General features: G+C 33.9%; 1 protein-coding gene and 1 pseudogene across 6 annotated transcripts in view; both read right to left on the bottom strand.

Moving 5' to 3' along the window:
- Positions 1 to 3,692: 3,692 nt before the first annotated feature.
- LOC125616420 lies at positions 3,693 to 7,171 on the bottom strand (annotated as a pseudogene).
- A 5,963-nt stretch (positions 7,172 to 13,134) lies between these two features.
- Ccser2 (coiled-coil serine rich protein 2) overlaps positions 13,135 to 27,317 on the bottom strand; it is a 149,460-nt gene continuing 135,277 nt past the window's right edge. For 2 of the 6 annotated variants that reach the window (XM_048801674.1, XM_048801676.1), the window contains exons 11-12: positions 23,122 to 23,161; positions 17,599 to 17,929 (exon numbers count right to left, since the gene is read on the bottom strand). In XM_048801674.1, coding sequence (XP_048657631.1) covers positions 17,866 to 17,929; positions 23,122 to 23,161 — 104 coding nt within the window. In that variant the 3' untranslated portion in view covers positions 17,599 to 17,865. Of the gene's footprint in view, positions 17,930 to 23,121; positions 23,162 to 27,317 lie in introns of all 6 variants that reach the window. The other 4 variants (XM_015500065.2, XM_015500066.2, XM_048801677.1 and 1 more) reach the window with 2 other exon arrangements.

Genomic DNA, 27,317 nt, shown 5'->3' with positions numbered 1-27,317 from the left:
AGTGGCACACTCCTGTAAATCTGAGGCAGGAGGAGGATCATGAGTTCAAAGCCAGCCTCAGCAATTTAGTGAGTCACTAAGCAACTCAATAAGACCCTGTCTCTAAATATAATACAAAATAGGGGTGGAGATGTGGCTCAGTGGTAGAGTGCACCTGAGTTCAATCCCCAGTATCTCCCATCCCTCCAAAATGGACCAAGAATTTCACTAGACGTTTCTCCAAAGAAGATAGAACGATGGCCAATAAGCACTTGAGAGCACTTTACATCATTAGTTATTATGAAAATGCAAATCAAAACCACAATGAGATAATATCTTCCCTCCCACTCACTAGTATGGCTCTAATCAAAAAGACAGACAATAACATGTTGACAAAGTTTGGAGAAATTAGAAGCCTAAGACATTGTTGGTGGGAATGTAAAAATATGCAGCCACTGTGGAAAACAGGCAGTTCCTGAAAAAGTGAAACATACACTTACTATATGACCTGAAACTTCAACTTCTAGGTAGTGTCCACGAAAATAAAAAACATACGCACATAAAACGTGTAAGCATTTCTAATAGCAGTATCTATATATCTATATATCTAATAGCAGAAAGTAGAAATAATCTAAATGTCTATTAAGCGACAAATGGATGAACATGTATAGTACAGCCAACCAATAGAACACGATTCATTCCTAAAAATGAAGAGAGAGATGATACATACAAAGTATGGATGAGTCTTGAAATCATTATGCTAAAATGTTTATGAAAGAGGCCAAGTGCCAACATGCCACTCTAATCTGATTCTATTCGAATAAACTGTTCAGGACAGGCAAACCTGTGGAAACAAAAAGTAAAATAGTGGAAACCCAGATACAAGCAGGAAGGAGAAATACAGAACGACTGCTAACGCCTACAGGATGCTCCTTGGAGGTGCTGATTGAACAACCCTGTGAATATCTTTCAAAACACTCAATAGTGAATTTTAAAAAGAAAGTTCTAAAGTATGTGATGTATATCTGAAGAGATAAAAACAAAACTATATATCTTTTTTTCACACTTTAAACTGGCAGAAGTTAGATTCAAAGTGTAGATAATAAACCACTAGGATGGGTACTCATTTGGGGGAAGAGAAATATAGTATGTAGGCAGGAAGTAGAAAATTTTTGCTTTTCAAATGATAATCCCCACATCAGAAAGACTACACAGCCACTTAGGATGCTTTATTCAATTAACCACTCAATGTTCAGTCTACTTATTTATTTCTGTTTTAATTTTATCACATCTATACTTATTCATAGTAATTTCATTTGTTATCTTCAGCTGCTTTTTAAAAAATTACATTTCCCAATTCTTGGATTTCAACTTTAGCCCATTTATTAAATTTATTTTAATTTATAAAAGAAGAGTTTAATACTATTAGTTTGCCTCATCAAACACTTGGGCTTCATTTAATAATCATCAGCAGTGTCTGTTCTTATAAACCTTTCAATTAAAATTTTTTTGTTATAATCTCCTTGATATGAGTATTATTTTCTAGTTCTGTCATAATCAGTATAATTTTTATATTTTTATTCTATTCTCTTTTTAGCACTATAGTCAGATATGCCTTATAAATTATAGTAATTCAATAGTTATACCTCTACAGTCAGATAATATAGCTTATATACTTTTATTTTTTTTTTGTACTGGGGATTGAACTCAGGGGCATCGACCACTGAGCCACATCCCCAGCCCTATTTTGTATTTTATTCAGAGACAGGGTCTCACTGAGTTGCTTAATACCTCACTTTTGCTGAGGCTGGTTTCGAACTCACAATCCTCTTGCCTCAGTCTCCTGAGTCACTAGGATTACAGGCATGTGCCACCTTGCCCAGTGCTTATGTGATTTTTTATGTTTTACTTAACAGCTGAATTTTAGAAATCTCTAAATTACTCCATTTTTTGTCTTGAAAATAAGACCTTTTTGGTTCATAGAATCCAAAAATCAATGTTGTAGTAAATAAATCTACTATATTGTTCAGATATCCTTTATTTCTAGTTCATGTTCATGTGTTTGGTCTATTCAACTTGGATGCTGACATTATGACTATATTTAAATCAATTTTTGTATTTTTAATTTCTTATAAAAATATATTTTTTTCAGACAACCAAAAAACTAATGAATTGCTCATTTTACTTGTCAACAGATAGAACGCAGACCCACATCCCCCCTCTCTGTTAATTTATGTAATGAATAAGTCCTCTCTTCAGGTCAGGATCAGAGGTCCAACTCCCACTAGCATCTAGATTTGACCACATATACACAAGTATTCATAGTGTTGTCTCTTGACCCACTGAATGAGCCTCTTATATACTCAGCTGTTCATATTTAATAGAAAGTGAAGCACACATAGTGATTCTATTGCTTTACTTTTTAAAAGTGGGACAAAAGCACGGTTTTGTTCATAATCTCTAAATGTGAGTATTCCTGTAAATGTGAATGTTCTATGCAAAACTTGATTTGCTGTACTTCTACTACACCCTGCTATGCACAATAGTGACTTAGCAAACTTAAGTACAATTATAAAAACAACAAACCGGAAACACAACTTCCAGCATTCTGGTTTTTAATGAGTTTGGAAGAGATTAATCCTTACATGTACTTAGAATGCCAAGATTGAAAATGCCATTAAATGGGGACATCAAAAGTATAGGTGAGGGTATATCTGCAGGATACACTGCAGGACCTCACAGACTGGAAAAAGCTTACATTAATTCCATTTTATTCTGTATTGAAGCAAATACAAATGACTAATGCAATCTTCACCAAGTTTATCCTAGACTTCACATGGCTCACTTCTATTTATTTTTTTAATAGCATAAAAGAATTTTAAGAATATTAAGAAATGAAGCTGAAATCAGTCTTGGGTACCTTCCTCAGCTTGATACAAATCTGAAATGATTCAATAATCCCTACCAAAATTTCCCTGTCTTAGTCCATTTCCTGTTTGTAGAAATGATTCTAGGCAGCTTTTCCCATGGTATGTTTTGAGGAAAACTAGCTGAGGGGATCTTAACAGGTGAAAAACAGATCTGTGTTGAGTATGTTTGGAATGTACAAGGAGAGATTAGTGTCTGGACTATAGACTTTCTCAGTCTTTGAGGTACTAAATGCACATTCTAGAAAGATGCAGTGTACAGCATTTCCCAAATTCATCTGACCTCCGAATTCTTTTTTCTTGCGCGCGCACACACACACACACACATACACACACACACATCTAGAGGGGCTAATGGCTCTGAGAATATTCTTTGGGAAATGCTATTCTAGCCAATTCATCCTGGTTCTAAACATTCCAGGACTAAATTTAGCAACAGTTACCATTTTAATTCTGAAGTAGAAGAATCATTTTGCTTATAAGGTCAACTGCCATGATAACCTCCAGATTCTACTCCATGAGTATCCTTCCTAAAGCGACTAAGAACTAAATTTCATTTCTACTGAGAAATTCAAGGAAGTTATTCTCATGTGGATGATAATTATGATCTTTCTAAGGTAATTCTTACATTCTTCCCCAAAATAGTAAAAATATAGGGATCTAATTATTTCTAGATCTTAGGATCTAGAATCATAATTATTTGGGGGAGAGGACATGTTATAATATCACTACAATTAACCCTATCAATAACGATAATAATAACGATAGTGGTGGTGGTAGTGGTGGTAGTACTAACTAAGCACTTAATCCTCATATTACTCTATGAATTTAGGATCTATCATTATACCTATTTTTAAAATAAGTACTCTGAGGTTTACAGAGATTAATTTATTTGCCAAGAGTGACAAAAAGGAGTAAGGGCAGAACCTGAAACCCATATCTGGCCCTACATCCCAATATATTCTAGTAACAACACAAAAAGCAACTCTTACTGTACAGGAAAATTAGAGTGTATTTATACGAATTCAATGTAATTAAAATTTGTTTTTAGATTTCCTTTTGATAAAATTCCCATGTCTTTAGAGTAAATATGTTGTTGTTGTTTGTAAGTAGAGAAAAATAGACTTTCATTTACCAATTACAGGTTATAAGGCCTTTCAGTGGGGGAGGATTTTAAAAATCTGCATCCAAGGTAAAGACATTCTCTGTAGTTTCTAAACTGCAGAATGCTGATACTCTGAAACTTGTTCTCAAAGAAATTTGTTTTCCCATCTAAAGAAATGTTTTCCATAAAATCAAAGGGATTTTCTGCCTGAAAAACCTTTGAGAATCCAAGTTCCACAAGTAATCTTTCAGCTACAAATTCAATATACTGGCTCATCAAAACACAGTTCATCCTAATGAGGCCAACTGGCAAGTCTTCTGTTAAAAACTCCTGCTCAATTTTGACAGCATTAACAATGATCTCCCTCACCCTTTTCTTCTGAAGTCTTATTTACTAAGTACTGAAACATTAGGCAAGCAAAGTCATAGAGAAGTTCTTCATCTCTGTTGATCAGCTCATTGAAAAATGTGAGTCCAGGGATGGGACCTCTCTTCTTTAACCAGAAAATAGCAGCAAAAGATCCTGAGAAGAAAATTCCTTCCACAGCACTGATGGCCACCACTCTTTCCCCAAAAGTAGACTTTCTATCTGCTATCCATCACAGGGCCCAGTCTGTTTTTTTCTTAACGTATGGCATTGTTTTAATTGCATTAAATAAAAATTTCCCTTTCTTGGGATCTCTGATTCTAGTATCTATTAGCAAACTGTATATCTTTGAGTGAACATTCTTTATGAGAATTTGAAAACCATAGAAACAGCAAGCCTCTGAAACTTGCACCTCCTGACTAAAGCTCTCCACCAAATTTTCATTTCCATTTCCATCACTGGTTGCAAAAAAAAAAGCTAAGATATGAGAGAGAAAATAATTCTCATCTGATTTAAGCTTGTTCTAGTGAAGGAGATCCTTTGATAAAGTCAACCTCTTCTGCTGTCCAGAAGGATGCCTGTGCCTGTTCATACATTTTCCAAATATCGGGGTACTGAATTGGAAATATGACAAATTGGCAAGCACTCTTTCCTAACAACGGCTCTTCATTAGACTTCACTTCCTTTTCGTTGTTATCTGATGGTAACCTCTCATCCTGCTAGGACATGGCTGTTTCCAGTCTTTCCAGGTCGCTCATCGCAGAGCTACTAGAGCGTAGCAGGTCAGCACTCAACTAGGACAGGCTCCAGGTGGCCTCATGGCTCACTTTTAATTTTGAAAAAAAAATAGTTTAACTTGAACCTTTCTCCACTGAGAAAATTAAGTTTGTAAGAAAAAAAAAAAAAGAAAGGTTTTTTTTTTTTTTTCAAATGGACAATGTGGTATAAAAATGTCAGTCCTGCTCTTCTGTATTTACTTAACTAGGCAATTTTTTTTCATAATTTTCTCATTTGCCGTGCTACAAATGTCCCTTCTTGCCCATGACAATGAAGAGAACCCTCTTACTAGAGCTATCTATGCTAGCTAATTCTTTTATTAACTCCATTCCCTCATATCTTCTCTGGAAGATCCCTGCCTGAAGTAGCCTAACTTTTCAAAGTCTTCTTGATTATTCTATTAGTTGATGTTTTCACAATAGCCTGCAATAGGGTAACTGTATTTTAGAAAAAGAGCAAGACTTTCTCTCTACATGCAATCTGGTGATCTTTCCAGAGTCCTGGAAAAATAGATTTCTTACAAGTTTTATATGCCATTAATGCAAAGTGGCAAAGAAGAAAAAAAAATCATATATCAATCAATGTTGGAGTCATTTTCCCTATAATTCCCTTAACAATTATCCCCCTTAAGAGAAACATACCCAAGGTACTGCTAAGTTTAGGTTAGATATTACATATATTTTGGGTTAAACTGCACCAAAAATAATTTAAAAATTTACCAATTATTTATGTACAATGTATGTAGATACTAAGTAAAAATATAACTCTTAGATTAATATGCAAAATATACATAGATGTTCAGTGCGCATATACAGTCTGCCCTCCATATCCTTGGTTTCTGCATATGAACATTCAACTACCCTAGAATTGAAAATATTAGAGATGTTAGGTTGTTGCTGACTTGTACTGTGTAGTTAGGTTGGCTGGCTGTATCTGTCCTGAACTTGTACAGGTTTTTGTTGTTGTTGTTCATTATTCCCTAAACAATATCATGTAACTACTCTTTCAGTAATGTTTATATAGCATTAGGCATTAGCAATATTGTGTAACTACTTTCGATAACGTTTACATTATTTTAGGTTTTATATATAATCTAGATATGACAACCTACACAGGAACATACATGTAGGTTATATGTAAGTACTATGCCATTTTACATAAAGACTTGGACATCTGAGGATATTGATAGCCATGGGGGTACCGAGATCAATCCCTCATGATATCAAGGGACCATTATGTAGGAACACACATATATCCACATGTGTAGGCAGTATACACAATTTTCAGTACTATCTACTTCTGTTCACTTATTCTTTTAAATATTTACCAAATGTCTTCTATGTGCTATGTGCTATTTCAAGTGAACAAAACTAACAAAAATCCTGCCCTTATAATGCTTATGAATTAATGAAAGAGGAAACATATTAAACATTACACACACTAAATGAATTAATAGTAAGTTAAAAAGAGATAAATTTGGGATAAGCAGAATGGTTTTACAATTTTAAATATGGGAAACAAGGCAGATTTGTTGAGGGGGTGACATTTGATATAGCTATTATTAGACCCTTAATCTTTGGAGAGAAAAAGGAAATATTAATACAATGAATGATAAAAGTCACTTCCCTCTTTTTCATTCTGTCTCCTTAGGAGTTTATGGATCAGATTGGTATTGTACCCACATTTTAAACATGTAAGTCATTGCCTACCTGTAATTATGTATTCCCTTGTCTTCCATATAAGTGGGATGCTGAGAGTGGCAACTTGATAAGCAGTGACAGGCACACCTGGGTCACTTTCGATTAGCCATACATGAACAAGCTCATCCCGACCCCACTGCTGAGTAGAAGGTCACCTCATATAAGAAGGCTTCTCTGTGTGGACAAAACTGACACTCCCTGTTTGAAAACCAAGATTCAGCCAAGGAAGAAACAAGGAAAACAATCCTATTCATAATAATCTCAAAACAAAACAAAAACAACAACCACCAGGGGAATTAATCTAACCAAGGAGGCAAAAGAGCTCTACAATGAAAATTATAGAACATTGAAGAAAAAAATCGAAGAACTTAGAAGATGAAAACATGCCATGTTCTTGGATAGGAAGAATTAAGATTGTCAAAATAGCCATACTACTCAAAAGCAGTATATCTGTATTCCAAGCAATCTGCATCAAAATACCAATGGTATTCTTCACGAAATTAGAGAAAATAATTTTTAAATTCGTTTGGAAGAATAAGAGACTCAGAATAGCCAAAGCAATACTAAGAAAGAAAAGCAAAGTAGGAGGTATAATAATACCTGATCTGAAAATCATACTACAGAGCTGTAGTAACAAAAACAGCATAGTATTGACATCAAAATAGACATGAATATTAATGGAACTGAATAGAAGATACAAGAGACAAATCCACATACCTATAGCTATCTGATAATTGACAAAGATGCCAATTTACATTTTGGAGAAAAGACAGCCTTTCAAACAAATGGTGTTGGGAAAATTGGAAAGCTATAGGTAGAAAAATAAAACTAGACCCCTATCTCTCACCCTGCATACAACTCAAATAGAAATGTATCAAAGACTTAGGAATTAGACCAGAAATTTTACTACTACTAGAAGAAAACATAGGGCCAACGCTCCATCATACAGGTTCTGGTGCCAACTTCCTTAACAAGACTCCCAAAACACAAGAAATAAAACCAAGAATCAATGAGTTGGATGTCATCAAACTAAAAAACTTCTGTGCAGCAAAGGAAATGATGAGAGTATGAAGAGAGCGCCTATAGAATGGGAGAAAATCTTGGCCAGCTACTCTCCTGATAGATTAATATCCAGAATACATGAAGAATTCAGAGTTAACACCAAAAAAAACAAAAACAAACAAAAAAACCCAACAACCCAATAACCCAATCAATAAATGGGCAAACAAACTAAACAGAAACTTCTGAAGAGAAAAAACACAAATGGCCAACAAATATATGAAAAAATGTTCAACATATCTAACAATCAGGGAAATGCAAATCAAAACTACACTAAGATTTCATCTCATCCCAGTCAGAAGGGCAATGACCAAGAGTATGAGTAGTAAATGCTGTCCAGGTTCTGGGGGAAAAGGTACATTTATGCATTGTTGGTGGGCCTGAAGAATAGTACAACCACTCTGAAAAGCAGTGTGGAGATTCCTCAAAAAACTAGGGATGAACTACCGTATGACTCAGTTATCCCACTCCTTAGTATTTTCCCCAAAGATCTACAACAAGCATACTATAGCGATATAGCTGCCTCTGTTTATAGCAGCCCAATTCACAATAGCTTAATTATGGAACCAAACCAGATACTTGAACTCATAAGGCCATGTTTTATCTCATATAAGGAAGAAGAGTAAAAGAAAGGAAAGGGAGAGAGAAGGATAGTATGTAGAGATCAAGAGGCAGAGTAAAGCCATGGGTGAGGGAAGAAAATGCAGTATGAACTCTTATAAAATGTTCTGTACATATATGACAGGGAACTTCATCTTTATGCATAGGTAGAAATAACCAAATATAAATTAATAGGCCAGCAGAAGGAAGTCCAGAAGAGTGGAGGAAAGAGAATGGGAAAAAGGAGGGAGGCTGGGAAGAAAAGCAGGGAGGGAAATGAGAGGGTTCATGAACTGAAATCAAACTCCATGCATGTATGAGTTTGTGGAAATGAACCCTACTACTAGGTATAACAATAAAGCTCTAATAAAAAAAAATCTGATGTGGTTCCTCCCCAGGATTTCCAAGTGTGGGAAACCTTTCCAATGCCCACCAATCTAGTAAACAGAGTGACTGGCCAGCGCCCAGAGAGAGAAAGGACAAATAATGTCCTCAGTAAGAGACAAGATTCTGGGCTGGGGATGTGGCTCAAGCGGTAGCGCGCTCGCCTGGCATGCGTGCGGCCCGGGTTCGATCCTCAGCACCACATACAAACAAAGATGTTGTGTCCGCCAATAACTAAAAGAAATAAATATTAAAAAAAAAAAGAGACAAGATTCTTCCCCCAATCCTGAACCTTAGTCTTGATTGCTTCATGAAACTAAATACTTAAACAAAAAAGCATATTCAAGAAATTCAATATACTTTATTGAGAGAAAATGTAGTCATATAATTCATCCCATCAAAGTGCTAAGGGGCCAGGCGCTGTGGCCCACACCTGAATCCCAGTGGCTTAGGAGGCTGAGACAGAAGGATCTCAAGTTCAAAGCCAGCCTCAGCAAAAAGTGAGGCGCTGAACAACTCAGTGAGACCCTGTCTCTAAATAAAATACAAAATAGGGCTGGGGATGTGGCTTAGCGGTTGAGAGCCCCTGAGTTCAATCTCTGGTAATCCCCCAAAAATAATTTTAAAAAGTGCTAAGGTAGGGCTGGGGTTGTGGCTCAGCGGTAGCGCGCTTGCTTAGCATGTGTGACACACTGGCTTCGATTCTCAGCACCACATACAGATGAATAAAATAAAGGTCCAACAACAACTAAAAAATATTTTTTTTAAAAGTGCTAAGGTAAGAAAAACTTATGATCAAAACCATAATATTGTGAAGAGATATGATAAAATTCAACATCCCTTACTAATTTATAACTCTTGTCAATATAGGACATTTAGAAAATTAAATATGGAAGAATTCTTCCATAAAAATAGCTATTTACAAGTAATAACCAATGTCTGTATTTAAAGGAAAGCATGGCTACAACTACCATCATTGAAACATATTTGGAGAATTCTAATTAGTAGGTTAAGAAGAAAAAAATAGAATTTCAATAATTGGTAAAAGTAAATCATAGTGTTTCATAATTGCACGTGATAGTTATATAAAAATGCTCAAATGGCAAAAAGATAAACTAATTAAACTATTAAAATTTTAAGATTGTTATTATATAATCAGTATGCAAAAACAAAATTTGAAATTGTATTTCCCTACATCATCTCTGCTTTTTGTGTCTTTATTCTATATTCTTTCAAATGCCTTAACTTTATTTTCCAGGCTTCTTTGATTGTTGGGAATCAGATGATTAGTTTTATAATTCCTCCCCTTTAAAACCTTTTTTTCCTTTTCAGTCTATCTGCATCTGTTGATTTTCTACAAATACATTGTTATCCTGACCTACCTCTCTTTACGTTTAGAAGAACTAGGCCCTTTAGGTGCATTAGCTCCCTGACATTTTTACTTCTTTGTTTGAATAAGGTCTCTTTTCCAAAACAGTAATACTCTTTCTTATTGAGAATGTTGGCTGGAACATTCCAGTAGGCAGAAGGATTGCTTTGACTTTCAGGTTTTTGTTTAGAACTCATAGCGGAGGAGCACAAAGACAGAACATCTACACTATGGCATGCCCCACTGCATGGGCCACATGGGCATGTGCCCGTGTGAACCCCCCCTCCACCATACCCCCCGGTATACTTCATTCATGAAAGGAATTTTGTTCCCTTCATTTACAGGAAGTCTCCCATGTTTGTCTGGGAAAGGTACCTCCTGCAGCATCTGATGAGGGAATAATGGAGGAAAGCACTTGTGGTGTATCTATTCTTTCATTTAATCAAAGTGTGTATTCTACCACTATGAATTCCAAGTCTGTGTGTGTCTAATTTGACTTGTGTTTCAGATGCAATCAGTAGTTTCTAATTTCCACTTCAGGCTTTTGGTTCACTTGCTTTCTTGGTTAAAAGGTTGCATCCTCTGAGATTCTTGACTTCAGATATCATTGGTAAACTCACCTACCTATAGTTGTATAGTTTTATAATTCCTGGTCCTCAGTATTTTGTGATGGTGCTTTTCTTTCATTAAACTTTTATGAGCTGTGTCAACATCTATAAACAAGGCAGTGAGTTTCGCCCAATTTGAACACTATATGAAGGGGAATAGTCCCTAGTTTTTTTGACTTTCTTTTTGACTCAATATTGATCACACTTTTGATTTTATCTGTTTTTCACTTATTTTACTTGTAGTATTCCACACTCAGCAACTTATTTACACATTTTAACGTGTAGGATACTTTAATTCTTTCTAGTTTGGTGATAAGAGAAATAGTGCTATGGACATTTTCCAGTGAAAATGTGCATGCAGTTTCTTTATAGGATCTGATAGAAATGGCATTAATGACATTTCTTGTGGGAAACGAAAGTAGTATAGTTAACCTTTCTTTCACTTTAGCAGATCGACATTTGAGATGTGCTTTTGCTACAGAAGATATCCATTCTATACTCAAAATATTACCGACCAAAGAATTCACATAGAACAGGTGTGAATTTACCCAGATAAGGGTAAAATAACAGGTCATGTTTTGAGACCTGGAAATTAGCAATATCACTTTTATGAGAAATCAGGAAAGTGCCTATGGGGAAGTTTCTGAGTTCGTCCCATTTTTGCACAGAACAGATGCCAACATGAGGGTTGTGGAGGTGGTAGTATAGGGGGTGGGGATACTCCTCGATAAAGGAAAGCCTCCTGTGCAAGACCTAAGAATCTCTTCAGGGATCCAATGGCATAAAACACCAGATATTTCAAAATATTTGGATTTTGTCTATAGAAGAGAATGGGGTAGAAAGAAACAAAGCTTGGAAGTAAGAACATATGAGCTAAGACTGTAAAAGGGAAGGTGGCTTAGCATAGTTGAGAATCCTCAAATTAAATTCTAAGAACCTAAAGCAGAAAGCAGATTTAATAATATCTTATATGGCTAGAGGAGTTCTTGCATAAAATTAGATTACAGAAGGCCAGGTTTTCAGAGGAAGATGAAGGCATGCAACCAACCAAGAATAAACACTGTAAAACCAAAGATGAGAAAAACGCAAGGGAATTCAAGCCTAAAATAAAATGAAAATGAATGCAGAAAGTTAGCAAAAGAGTTTTACTGTTGCATTCAAAGGAAAATGATGAGCAGGGAACACATGGGAAAGGCTAGGTTCTGAAGAAAATGGTGTCATTTAAAACCAGTTGTGGGGCTGGTGTGTTTCCCAGTGATAGAGAGCTCCCCTAGCATGGGCAGGCCCTGGGTTCTATCCGCAGCACTGCAAAAACAACCAAAACCAATCAAACAAAAACACTGGTGGGTTCATAAGCTCCAAGGCCAGGACTCTACCATTTTCACTTCTGTACACCCCCCAAAGTGGCACATTTAAGCCATCTCACCCAAACTACTTACACCCAATTAGCAAAGGAAGAAGCCAGAATCATTACCTTTCGCTCAACTGACTTTTCTGCAGGGGAAAAAGATTTTCAGAATGTTACATGTAGAATCAATAGCAATATGAAGAAACTAAAATGGTCACACTTGATGAGCAAAAAAAAAAAAAAAAAAAAGGAAAAAAATCTGACTCACTATAAGTAAGACTTACTAATAACTTACATGGTCTTAGTTTTGGATATAGATATTTTAAGAGGCAGTTAATGCCATTATGGAATTTATTACTCATGTACGTTCAATCACACTTTTTCCAGCACGTATGTAACCATTTTCCCAGTACACGTGTATCCACCTTTTATATTTTATTATTACATTTGAATAAATAGGAAAATTTAAAAAATAGATTTCCTACCTGCCTCCCCTCCCCAATTATGTAAAACTTCATTAAACACCTTTCTTGATTCAGGGTATTCTATACATGTGATGTTTAAAAATAGTAAAACAAAATAATTAAAATGAAAATGTTTCCCCCCTTCTACTGCATTCTAATCCAAGGCACTGGTTTTTCAAATATTCAATACCCATTGTCTAAATATTTTCCTAAGATAAAGCAGATATTAAAGTAAAAACTGAAGCACTAGATCACTGACTGAAACTGTGAAAACAAAAGAAGAAAACGTTCCTCAATTCCTACTCACCCATCAGGGCTGGAGGTGTGGTGTGTATGTGAAGGGGAGTATGTAAAACAAAATTAACTAAATAAACAGTATTTATATATTTGTGGAAAGAAAACATTGAGAAAATATAAACTAAAGAAGGCAACGTTGAGAAGGACAAGAGAATTTTTATAATTATGAAGTTTATTTTTTATTTACTATGCCAACTTTTTCAGGAAAGGACTTTACATTGGTTTTTATAATCCATTTTACAAGCAAATTCTAATATACAGTATGACTTGAATTGGTTTTTTAAATCAATGGAAACCACAATAGTAGATATTATTTTTGTTTTAGTTAGTCTTGATTTAGAGACTTTAAATTCTCAAGGTCAGTATAATCTTGTTATGGCAATGCTTTACCAAAAAGAAAGTGGGAAGTTTTTTCCCAAATAGGTTAAGACATATATCTTTAATTAATAACATAATTTTAGATTGGTGTCCACCATCATAATCATTTATCCAAATGTATTCTCTCAAATTGCTGCAGCAGAAAACTTTAAGGAACATATGGAAAGACAAAAGCAAAATAGAATTCAAGTGAATCAGAATTAAGAAAAATTGTGAGGCCATCATCCCCAAGGAAAAACATCAGATAATCATTTGTATTACAACTATAAATAATTTTCAGATGTGTGCATAAGCATGCAAACATAACTACCCAAACTAATTTACCAACATGAAAACTACAGTCAGCTGGAATGTAAACTGAAAACTGAAATGGTGCTGCAGTCTTATTGACCCTTCATTGCAGGCCTGATTGGTAATTTGAAAGTGCATCCCTAGGGCCAGGGAGGCCAGGAAACCAGCAGGACAACTGCTTGGAAACTGAGAGTGCACCTCTGTGTCTGTAACACCATCTACTCCACAGGAACTTTTGGAAGTGACAGCTATGGGGGTTATAATCTCTTTGATGCACTGAATAAAATACTAAAAGGGAGAATGGAACATCTGAAGAAAACATAGTGCTTTAATGGGAAAAGTGACATGCTGTGAATATAATTCTGTGAAAGGCTGTAGTGATATCTTCAAACAGCAACAATTACAGAGAGATTCATTTCACTAAACAAAGCCACACCCAAGAGGAGGCATTTTGATATTTCAGGCACAACTCCAAGCAATTAAGCTCATTTAAAGTGCAAATCTGAAATTTAGTTTCATATTCAGATTTTTACTTGTTAAAATACTTAGTAAGTTCCCTAATATCTATATAAACTACAATGAACAGTAGTCTATTTGCCTGGAAATATTGCACAAATGAAAATGAGACTCCAAAAGAAAAATACCAGGTGGTCTCTGTGATTAAGAAACATTCTAAATGATATAACTCTATAATCCTTTGCTTAAAGTCTTAAAATCATCTGCACCTATAACAATAATATACGCTTTATTTTAAAAAAATCAATATGCATCCATTAATAGCCAAATATATAATTCTGCATACTTTTTGCTCTTACACAAATATGATATTTAACCAACCCTACAGAACTTCTTCCACAGGACTCAGAATTCATTACTCCCATCATCTTCACCAATACCAAAAGTAAAAGTGATCTAAGTTCCTTCGAAGGAGTACTTGGCACAGAGTTGATTTACAGAAGCAATAAACAAAGGTCAAGCCAAATCTGAGAAGGTGATCTCTGATTATTCAGTAGAGCTACACTCATTTCCATTTCTGACATAACATTTTCTAAGGAGCAGACAAGCATAATATTCTTGCAGCTTTTAAGGAAAACTGCAGATATATACTTTGTTATTTGTGTAAGCATCCTAGATATTTTTCTCTTAAATGTATTATGCTTCATAATTATATTGATGAGCCTCTTTTGTCAAGATGAAGCTCAACCAAGGTACATAGAAGCTGAACTAGTAAGTTAAGATTACGCAAATACATCAGGGAGGAAGAAAAAAGAGTGGAAAAAATATTAGAATAAACAAATAAGTGGAGTCAACATTTTTATGTATAAAGACATTTCCTTCAGACTACAGCATGAAAAATAAATTAAAAACTTTCCCCCTAGGAATAAGACCAACTTGTAAATAATATTTCATAAGGGTCTTCTAGTAACACCAACTTCTAATAATAAACCAAAAACCTACTAATTCATTAGTATGTTTTACTTTAGGGAAATACAGTATGATAGCATCCTATTTGCAATATATGAAATCAGTTTTCTCCTTCAAAATGTGTCCATCTATAGCTGTGGTCATTATAGCTCACCTTCACACAAAAAAAGTACTTTGCTTATATGTAGGATGACTGTGTACCAATAATATCTGGACCATGCAAAGCATTTTCTAAACTCCAGCACTTTTCTGGCAGAAGTGCTGTGGTATAAGAGTATGATACTAGATTTGTGATGCTCACCTGTTATAGATATAATCTCTGTATACTGGAATGGAAAATTCACTTAATGGTTCTCTGATAAGAAAGGGAAGACTGCATCAAATGGTAAGGAACACCTCTTTGGAAATTTCCACTAAAGCACTTGCTGTTGTTTCTCTTATAAAGTGGCATATAATTTAACCAAAGTACATTTTTAGAAGGAATCCCTAGAATTTGAGTGACTTATCTTTTTTGGCCATCATTCCATTTGGTATACTTTTGGTCAGCTGATCAAAATAAAAATTGGCCTTGTAAGGTTATTTGTCTGAAAAGTATTAATTCCAATTAAATTAGCTACACATGACCAGCCTAAAGATGACATGATTTGGGAGAACAGAATGCAAATGAACTGAATTGTCTGACAAGTGGCCTGCAGCATGATTGGGTTCATGCACATGGTTGCTTGGGGGTTTAACAGACACCTTTTGTAGCACATTAAAATAAATAAGCATACTCCCTTTGAAATACTCTTTAACGAAACACTATTTCCCATCTACAATTCTATTTTTCTTCCGAAATCTAACTTTCAAGAAATTGTCAAATGTACAACAGAAAAGAGAAACTTAAGAAACTCAGAAATGTGAAACTATTATGAATTCCAACTTTCTCAAGATAGTCTTACTTAAATTTATAACTTTTCTCAAAATATTTAACTTGTTTTGCCATAGAAAATAAGTTTTAAATTCCTATGCATGGGACATTTATATACCATCAAAGTTTTGTGCAAATATTTCAAGTCCACTATTCCAGTCTTCAGATATTAACATAAGTCAATAAATATAAATAATTATAATAAAGACTTACTTAAAATAAATGCTGTAAATGCTGTGGAACCTTAAAAAACAAGTTATGATGGATCCATAAGTCCTGTGGTATTCAAAACCGAATTGCCAGCAAAATTCTAGCACCAACATATGTTACAAATGGATATACCTTAGGTACAAGTTTCAAGGTATATCTCAAGCTCTTCAAATTTACCAGTAGCAATACAAGCACAAATTATATATGTATGTATGAAAAACAAGATGTTAAAGCAACATATAATTGGTTTATATATAATACTGAACATTTTCAGTCTGGGGAATTTAGTAAACAAATAAACAGTAAGACTAGCTCGCTGATTCCAGTAAGAAAAAAATAAAACTTACATAGTCTTCCCATTAAAAGTCTGATCTCCTTCTCCTTTATTCATCACAAGCTTTTGCATAGACCTTTAAATATATAAAACACTGGCCAGAACTCTACAGATTACCAACTTCCATCATCACCACATCTTGAGTTAAATTAGTAGCCACAGTCACAGGAGGAACGAGTGAAAGGAGCTGGGGTTCGGATAACCACAATTAATACAGATACAACAGGTCTAAATCAGCAAAGCCTACTTCTTGCCTGCTGAGGGAAATATTATTACTTTGCTGATGTGCAGAGGGATGGTTAGCATGATTAGAGTCTTCTGTAGGCTTCTGAGATGGGAAAGCAAACTTCTGTGTTTACCTGAGACGAGTATGCTCAAATGGTATATACTTCAACCAGGATATAAAATGGAAGAGCCAAACTAGTAGAAGCTTCCACGTTTTAATTTTAGGAGTTGCAGGCTTTCAGTGGAACCTCCAACATGGTAGCAAATTGCACATAAAGCTATTACAGAACAGATTTTTTTTTTTTTTTTAAAAAAAAAAAAAAAAAACCAAATTGGCAGGTAATGGCTATGCACTTAATGTATCTTTGGTTTAGGAAGACGAGAATATCGATTAGAGGCCAAACAATCCCCAGAATGCAAATTGCCATTTGGATTCTGCATGATTTCTTTTTGTCGTGCTAGTGGCCTTGGGATACTTGTCTTGGACTGGAAGTTTTGAGGTTCTAGTTGGGGGCTGCTTATTTGTTTTTGTTTGAAAGAGCTGGAAGGGGGACGGAGCTTAGATGTTTTCAGATTCAGATTATTTGCCAGATTTGTTTGACTAGATGTTGGCTGAAGTTTTGCTGAATTACATGGTGTGATTGTCGGTGACTTCTTAGAAGTGGGAGTCCTACTTGGAGATGATTCAGAATCTGGAGGGGGTGCCAAAGAACTTAAGGTGGATGGCTTTAACAGCTTTAAGGATTTGGGCTGAGACGGGTAGCCCACCGGTGGAGACTGATCTCTTCCAACTCTCTTAGCTTGGTCTACTATACTTAACTGGGGAGGTGTCTGTAGAGAAGTAGGTATAAACTGCATGTCACTAATCTGATTCTTTGTCAAACGATAAGGCTCTTGAACATTCATGGTCATGTTCAAGTTCGCTTCAGAAGGTGCACTCTTAGTTACATCCATTTTGAACTGTGGGCTTGATGAAGAAGGCCGGTTTTCCAAATCATAATTGTTTTCTTGTTGCAAGCCATGTGTAAAGCCTCCATCTGGAAGGGCACTGCTCTGGTGCATGCCCTGGACTGCACATTCACTGTGGGCCTCGATATGTTGTGGCTTTATTAGTTTTCCCTGGGCGTGGTCTGTGGGTCTGGGCAGGTTGCTGGAAGGCTGTAGTACTTGAGGCTGTTAAAATTAAAAAAACATTAGCAGCAATTTATCTTAGAAATGTCACACAGAAATAATGCAAGTTAAATTCCAATTAGGGTCTGTAGATATTCATTATGCATTAAAATGGAAAGTATATGTTTTTTTTAAAGTAAAAATGAATTGCAACATTCAAGTGAATTCATAAGACACATATACAAGTGAAAATGGAAACAAAAAAATGATAAGGCAATAAACACTAAACAAGATCCAAAATTAAATGGGGGAAATAAAATTTTAAAGTAGTAACTCATTATAGAAAAAAAAAAAAAACTCCTGCCTTAATAGATTAAGGATTTACAACCTTCTCTGCAAGAGAAAATTAGAATGATTTCCATAGCACTTTGGTTTAATCTTCACGAAACACTTAACTATGACCTTCAGAATATTACCCATTTTAAAGGTATTTTTAATGTAAAGTTGTGTATCATGTTACCAAGCACTGTACCATTGTCAAGAATCAAAATTACCAGTAGACAGACAAAATTCAGAATAAAGATTATACTGTCAGCTTATGTGAAATTCTAATTATCTGAACAAAAGTAAGTTAATACACTTAATTATTAATACACTTAATAATGCTAACCTGCTTTTCAATATTCTTTTTGAGAATAAAATGTTTTCATTTTGTTCTGTCTCACTGTCACTATGGCTGACATGTAGAAAGCATATAGACCATATCCAAGAGTGAACATTCATTTAGTAAAATTAAAAATTGTCAGCTTTGTGATTGAAGCTCACGTCAGCGTACTCATCTAGCATATGTGAGGGCCTGGGTTCAATCCCCAGCAACATTAAAAAGAAAAAAACAGGCCTGTGAATGACTGGCTGAGAAAAAAACAAATGTGAAATTGTCTCTGACAGAACTAAAATAACAAGCTGACAATGGCAAAGTTCTTAAGGTTCACATGCCTCATGTGTATTTCTCTGTGCTAACTGCATAGTTACGTTCCACAAAAATCAGAAGAAATGTGCAACTATCATATAAATATGGAAAAAAAATATAAATCTTAACAGTTATCTTTCAATAGCCCAAAATACTTAAAATATATAGAGCAGGACTGCGCCTGCATTTATACAGGGGTGGCTTGTAACAAACTGTCCTTTCTTACATGTACCTCCTATTAAGTAATGTGGGCTAAATGTCAAAATTGTTTGGAAAAAGACTTTGAAACATGAACTTTTTTACTGATGCAATAATTTTTTTACTATGCCAATCTACAAATAATCTACGCAATATATCTAATTTCTCCCATAGAAAGGGGGAACCTACTTCACTACACCATTTGTGCTCTTTTACCTCCCTGACTAGCACTAGACAATAGCTGCCAAGGATCAGTGGTCAGGGATTAGATTATGTCATGGCTGGAAGTGAGTGAGAACAATGATTCAATGAACGAAAGCCAGCCCTGATGATATAGGACTGATTTGCTACTTTAAAATTAAAAAAATCAAGACAATGACTACCTAAATTAATCCATTCAGAGATATGTTTAATCTTACTGCAGAATGTTTAAACAAGCCAATTAGATTGTTGCTAAATATTCCAGACTTTAAAGACATTGGGCATTTTCACAATCACCACAGAGATGATTAAACTATCTTTCAACATGGAAGGTCCTAAAATCAACAAAAAAATTAATTCAATAGGTTCTCCTTGAGATTCCCTAGAAAACAACCATCACGTTAAAGTGATTATGAGTCTTATAAATATTAAAGGAAAAATAGAGAAGGACCATATTAAGGAAACCAAACTCTACCAAAAGCAGAAGGTGGGTAGAAAGGAAGAAAGAGAATGGGGCAGCAATAAATGGCTGCATGAGGATTTGTTTTTTCTCTTTACCTTCAAACACAAAGTATTTTTGTCTGGAAGTTAAAAATCTTAAAACAATTTCAGGTTTTGAAAATATGAGTGACAATTTAAAAATGACTTTACTGCAATGTCTTTTGTAAAAAGTTATAAACATATACTATCAGCTCAAAGCATAAAAAGGTATGATTTCTAATTAAAGACAAAGTAATAAACTGATTATTAGGAAAACCAAACCTCCAGAAAAGGTATTGTAGATTGTAAATTATGTATTTGAACTGTCCTGATTCCCCAACTGATCATTCCTATCAGAAAAATAAATGGTGACACAGTAGAGAGTTAGAGCCGCTTGTATTAAGTGTAATAAAGCACCATTTCAAATATTAAAGAATTAGAAAATGGCCAGGGTTTTAAAGAGTAATAAAATGTCAGGTCTTACTGAGAGGAGTCAGATTGAACAGTTACATAAAGTCTAAATTATCATCTAATTATATTAAATAAATCAGGGATTTTTATATGCTAAAAATTATGCAGGCTTTATATTTTTATTAAAAATCATTTTAGTCATATAATTACCCTATCCCAAAATAAATGTCATGTTTTATTATTTACTTGAAAATTACAATGTGGGAAATCTATTCCACTTGAAGCAAAAAAAAAAAAAAGTCTTTTTCAAACAGGATAAGAAATGACTATAATATGAGCACTAAGGAGACAACTTGCTCCATATGTGTGTGTGTGTGTGTGTGTGTGTGTGTGTGTGTGTGTGTGTGAGAGAGAGAGAGAGAGAGAGAGAGAATGTATATGTACATATGTATGTATGACTGTGGAAGTGGTTACCCACTAATGACTGAGTTGATATTAATCACCTGCCAGCAAGCTACTTCTACTACCTCTAGCAAGCAAAAAAGTGTTTTAATGGGTTGGTATTTACACTATAAGTACCCCAAATTCTAAACATTCATATAAAGGCAAGATATTAACAGTTCATCTTGTGTTTCTATGACCATAAAAGGTACACTTTCATATTTTTCAAATTAATTAAACTATAAAGATCCCATATCCTCATGTAAATGAAGTAGGAATATTAAAGAATATTGTTTTTAAAATGTCTATTATGTACCAGGTAATGTACAAGGTATGGGAAAATCTGGAGCCTATCATTATGTAGTTCTTGTGCTTGATAGACCTTCTGAAATAGTCAGGTAAACAAATGATGAAACCTCTTCTCAAGCATAACATCAAATGGGAGCAAAAAGGTAACATCTAACTGGAAACATCACAAAAGGCATCCCAAAATTGCAAACTATCTATACTGAGTTTTTAAAGGGTTAGTAGGAATTTGCCAAGCAGAAAAGACAGAAAGAAAAGAAAACTCTGATTTTTTTTTTATTTTGGCACATAGTGGGGATTAAATTTATACTTGCTAGAAAAATAAATAAATAAATAAATAAATGTTAGCTATATGGTCAAGAACTATTTCTTTGGTTGTAAATTATCAAAGTGATATTTTCTGAAAAGGGCAATGATGAAGCATTAATGATTAAAGAAAAACCAATTTTTAAAAGATCATGAGAAAAAGATATCTGATAATAGGAAAAAAGGTTTTATTTTCCCCAATTTGGGATTAACTTAATAATTCATGTTTACTAGGCTAGAAGGAAAGATTAATTACATGTTAATTAGAACACAAATGCCTGTCATACTGACCTATAGGCTAAGTCATCAAACTGATCTGAAGACTAGCCATTTCTGGACCAAGAAGGATGGGAACACTAAACATTCAACTGTTTTCTATTTTTAACTCTAACAATTAAATATGACTGCACATGTAAAACAATTAGCATAGCTAACATATAGTAAGTGCTCAATAAATGCCACCCATGATTATTAAAGATACAATAATGATGAATTCAAGTTATGGATTTTAATATAACAGTCTTGATTGAGGGGGAAGCAAGTTCTTTAGAAGGATAATAATAAATTAGTTGCTAAAAAAATGAGGTTTTTACAATAGCAGGTACATCTGATATGGCACGAAACATGATTCCTTTACTGTCTTCCTAGAGATAAGAACTGGAGCTAGGACTGCAAAGCACTTGGAAGTTTAAAAAGAACTTTCATATGGTTCTATGAGGAGCTAGTCACAGAATTGGATCTCTTAGCTTCTGGAGTCAGCCTCATCTCAAGTTTGAGTCCTGAATCTATCCCTTACTATTGGGGAAATACTGGGCAAATGACTTCACTGTCCTGAAATGGAATTCATAATTTATAAAGCAAGGATGTACACCCAGTATATATACCTCCTAAAACTGTTTTAAACAATAAACAGTAAAATGCACAGAAAGTGCTTAAGACAATGTCTAGCACATTACAAATACTTGAGAAATGTTATACTCTGAGCTCTGAAAGATCAGGGTTCCATTCTTCCCAAGGGTAGCAATTCAAACTCCAAGTTTACATGCATAGTCTCTAACTTTCATAAAACTGTAGGTAGAAGGTATTGTTTTTTTCCTTTTGAAATGAGTAACTGAGGTTTAAAGAAGTTGAGTACCATGTCCAAATGTCACACACTTTAGCAAATGACAAAGCTGAAATCTGAACCATCAGAGAATTAAAAGGTAACACTAGAACTCTGTAATTCTGCTATTTCAAATTTTCATGAGTTCACAGGCTTTTAGAATATCAATACAGCCAGAAGTTCTAATATATTTAAGAACTTTGAAGACAAATTCAATAGTATCATTCAGGTTACTAACTTTACTAGATATACCCTATTTTCTTCTTTGCTGATTTCACCCGTTCAGAATAAGTCTCAGACATCAAAATCAAGCCACATTGTGGAACAGTATTTCTGGAAAGAGGTGGTTCCACAGCGACTCCATGGAGAAATACTGAACACTGAGAAAAGGCAAATCAGCACTCACCACTGAGAAAAATTCTTCACCTTCACTGTCTCATTTTGCCTCAAAGATTTCTAGTATGAGCTGAAGGAAAAGTTATCAAGTTTTGTAAGCATTCTTGTCTAGGTCATTACCAAAAACAAGGTACCTATAAATGTCAAGTCCCCACTGAGCAAAAATATGCCAAAGTGTGCAAAGTAGAAATCAGGAAATGTTCTAAAGAATAATACTACTACGTAACACACATAGGAATTACCTAAAATTATTTTCTGAATATATACAAATTTATTGTTATTATTAAATATGCTTTAAAGGTTAAAATGGAAATGGAGCCATCTGTAACATGCCTGTAATCTCATGCAGGCTCTGACATGCATCATGCAAACTGGAAAAAAAAAGCAAAAAAAAAAAATGATTATGAGGGAGGCGGTAGGAAAAAATCTGAAATTGTACTGTACCACGCTTTGTCAGAGAAGTAATGGACTAACTTCTCAACTCCTTGCCAATGGCACAATAGGAGAGCATAGACGAGAAAAAGACAGGACAATGGCGTCAGAGACCACACACAACACCAAGGATTGCAGTGACTGGGTAGCAGCCAAAAGTATTCGCTTTGCTATTGTTGTTTCTCTAGGCATTATTTGTTATTTTACGTACTATATCTGGATCTGATAAAAACATTTCTTAAAGTGATTTATACCTTCTTACTAAGGTGGTTTGCATGTTAGTACAAATATTCATGTCCATTGACATCTAAAAGTTCTCACACTTATAGGAAACCACATGAACCTTACTAAAGAGAATACTAAAGAGAAATCTGACACAAATTAATATTCATACTCCAAAGATCTAAAAAGGTTTGGCCCCATGTAATCCCTCATAAATAAAGTAGAAATTATAACAAAAATATTTTAAGAATTTCTTGCAGATTATAGAACTAAGTAAACTTCAGTATTTGTTAGTTTACATTTACTGCTACTGCACTAAATATCATTAAAGGTATAATCTAATCTTAACATAAATATGAAGTAATAAACTACATATGAGATTCTGCACATCACTATGAAGATGGAAGATTTAACCAGGTCCCTAGTATAACAAGATTCAAAGACTTTTGCTCTAAAGTTCACACAAAGTCAGTTGTGCCTTCTAATTTTTCTGGAAACGAGGAATGCTCTTATTCTTCTAGATCTGACAATGGTGCCTCTACAGCTCAGAAAACTTAAGAGAATAATATTTCGATAAATATAAATTTATAAATTCAGAAATGAAGAGTTCAATGGCTTTTCTAAGTTCACGATTAATTAACTGCTTTAAAAAAGTATCAAAATGATTTAAGAGTGACTTAAAAGTATTTACTATGGGTGGGGCATGGTGGCACTTGCTTGTAATCCCAGCTGCTCGGGAGGTGGAGGCAGGAAGACCATGAGTTCAAAGCCAGACTTAGCAACTGAGTGAGGACCTAAGCAACTCAAATGAGACCCTATTTCTACATTAAATATAAATATATAAATATAATATTTTAAAGGGCTGGGATATGGCTTAGTGGTTAAGTGCCCCTGGGTTCAATATTCCGGATACCAAAAAAAAAAAAAAAAAAGAAAAGAAAAAAAGTATTTACTACAAATGCATAAGTGTGAAATGATTAAAATGGTTAATTTAACGGATCTATATTTTAAAGACACAAAAATACAAAATCCATCAGCATCTAGCTCAGATGCAAATTAGTTCAGGGGCTAAAAAAAAAAACCTAAATAGTTTCATAATAGTACAAATTCTATTGGTATAACCAATATGCATGGCAGAATACGACACTGAAAGCACTATGGACAGCAGTAAATACTGGCTAAAGAAACAATCCCACTCTAAATAACCAATTATTATAAAAACTTTAATACAGAAACACATAAACACCAATTGCTGTCTTTCCCATAATTGCAAGTACTGAGAGAAACTAATGTATGACTAGGTTTATGGGAAGGCCTATTAGACCATGAATCAGGTACACATTTCTAGTCAATTAATCAATGGCTATACTGGTAGCATTTGAAATTAGCTGCAAAAAATGTATACAATATTTCACATTCTATGTTAACCAGTTTTTTTAAAAAAATCAGCTTAATTCCACAATTGGAATTCACAATTGAATTAATTAATTCACAATTGAATTAATTCAGTTTCTATCAACTTATATTAGTTTCAATTTCATTCAAAAATATTTTATTTTTGTGAAAAGTCACTCCAAGCTTATTTATCATTAAAGCACTAAGGCTGAAGCAATCTTTACATGTAATATTGATTACAGTCACATGTTGCAGTCAATCCGATTGAACTATGTAAACTTACACCTTATAAGCATGTTTGACAACATCACATACCAAATATCCTTATAAAGTGCATACTCTATAATCAAATAATGTATAAGAAATTTAACTAAGAAAATGTGCCAAAACTGATTTATATACAAAATAGATTGCTCTGCAATAATACATCTGTAACTAGAAACAACAATGTCAAACAATAAGAAAAGATTAAGTTAAAGTATATCCACATGATATAGCATTAGCATTCATCAAACAAGGATTTGAAGAAATATTAACTGGGAGAAATATTTTATATAATGATGGTATGTATAAAAAAGCAAACAAAAAAAATGAAAATACATAAGATTCTAACTTTATAAAATAGAATAAAAAAGAGTAAAAGGAAATAAACCAAAATGTGTCTGTTCTTTTAATTCCTCCATACTAAGCCACTGCTATATATAATAAAAAGGGGAAATGTTGATTTTAATAATATAATAAATATATAAGGCTCAGGCTCTGGATGTAGAATTTATTTATTTAATTTAATTCTGGTTTGTTCACTTAACCTGAGCAAACTACTACATTATTCTGATTTATTTGCTTATATTTTCCATATTAAAAAATTGGTATAATTGCTTTGACTCTGAGTTATCATAAGAATCAAGTGATAATTTAAATAAAATGACAAGAAAAGTACTTAACACATTAAAAACCAATAACTCAACTAATAATATATAATAACTCAATAACTCAATAACAATAACTAATAATAACTCAATTAATTAATATTAGTCTTTCCTCCTTTCTTAAATATACAGCTAATTTAAAAATATATACATAATAGTTTTTCTACATGAATAATTTGGGAATACGATTTTTAAATAGTTCTTACAAAGACTAACCAGAGGATATGAACCCTAAAGAGAACAATTCTCCAGCCAAAAGGACTGAAAGAATAAATAAAAAGCTAAGGAAAAACTTAAGAGAGAAAGTGTATGGGCTGGAGATGTGGCTTAAGCGGTCGCGCGCTCGCCTGGCATGCGTGAGGCCCGGGTTCGATCCTCAGCACCACATACAAAGAAAGATGTTGTGTCCGCCGAATACTAAAAAATAAATATTAAAAAAATTATCTCTCTCTCTAAAAAAAAAAAAAAAGAAAGTGTAGTGGAGGACAAGCAGAATTCAAGATTACTATTTGGATGAATAGCTGGATTTTGCACAGGGCTTATCATCCACTTAAGCTATTCCATTTTCCAATAACAAAACTTTTTCATGGCATAGACTTAATCCTTTGGAGGCACCATTTAAAAATAAAGATGTTTCTATATAAATAAGAAAGCTTTACTATGATCAGATACACAAAATCTATGCATACTAAGTTATCTAAGCTTTTTCCTTCATATTTGGTTCATTAAAACAAAAATGCTCAGACTTATATGGGCAAAAGAGACCAGTGCTTTTTCTACACACAGGCTGCTGGCAGCATTTTAAAAAATTAAATAGAATAGAGGAGAAAACATGAGGATATCATATGTCCTAATGAAAAGTACTATTTCATGGATCCTTTATCAAAATTGAAATATATACAAATGTATTGAGTTGTAAATACACACTTTCATTCAATAAATACATAATGGGTGGTGACATAAAATGAATTTAGAATCGCTTGTCAAAATGGTTTGTAAAATATTCCCTGAAGGTTACAAGGAGGAGAAGGATACAAGACAATAAATCTGCAATTCTTAATATAATGCTGGTGAAGACAATTTTATTACAATATAAATTTAGAGATCAGGCAAGGTTTCATCAAGAAACTGCCAGGCTACTAACATATGTATAAATACATTTATGTGAGTTTCATTGTTTTAAAACCATTTTTTGCCCCTTCCCATCTAAGCCTCTAGGCTAAGATAAGAAACAGGTATTCTTTCAGAATATGCTTTTTAAAACAAAGTATTCCTATAAAAATATTCTCTGACAAGAAAGTCTATCTGGAATTAATATTAAATCTTTATACTAGTCAAAAGTAATTTTTAAATTAAAATTTCCTACTATGAGGTAGGTTGTACATTATTCTCAATTTCACACAGTTGGAAGTTAGAGTAGAAAGACTAAATCAATGCCAGTTAAATGAATCTGGACAAAAGCTGAAATCTGGACTGACAGCAGGAAAGAGCTCTATATCTAAATGTAAATTATTTTCTGTTAACTTAGAAAAAATTTAATTTGAAACCAGAAGATAAAATAGATACTAGTAAATTAAGTGAAAAGACATTTAAAGTTAAAATCTCTAGAGAAAGAAAGGGAAAAAAAAAAAAAAGCCCACAAACTAGGAACTTCCATTCATC

The sequence above is a fragment of the Marmota marmota genome, unplaced genomic scaffold (assembly GCF_001458135.2).
Source record: "Marmota marmota marmota unplaced genomic scaffold, marMar, whole genome shotgun sequence".
Classification (NCBI taxonomy): domain Eukaryota; kingdom Metazoa; phylum Chordata; class Mammalia; order Rodentia; family Sciuridae; genus Marmota; species Marmota marmota.
This window is presented reverse-complemented; position numbering and strand designations above follow the sequence as displayed.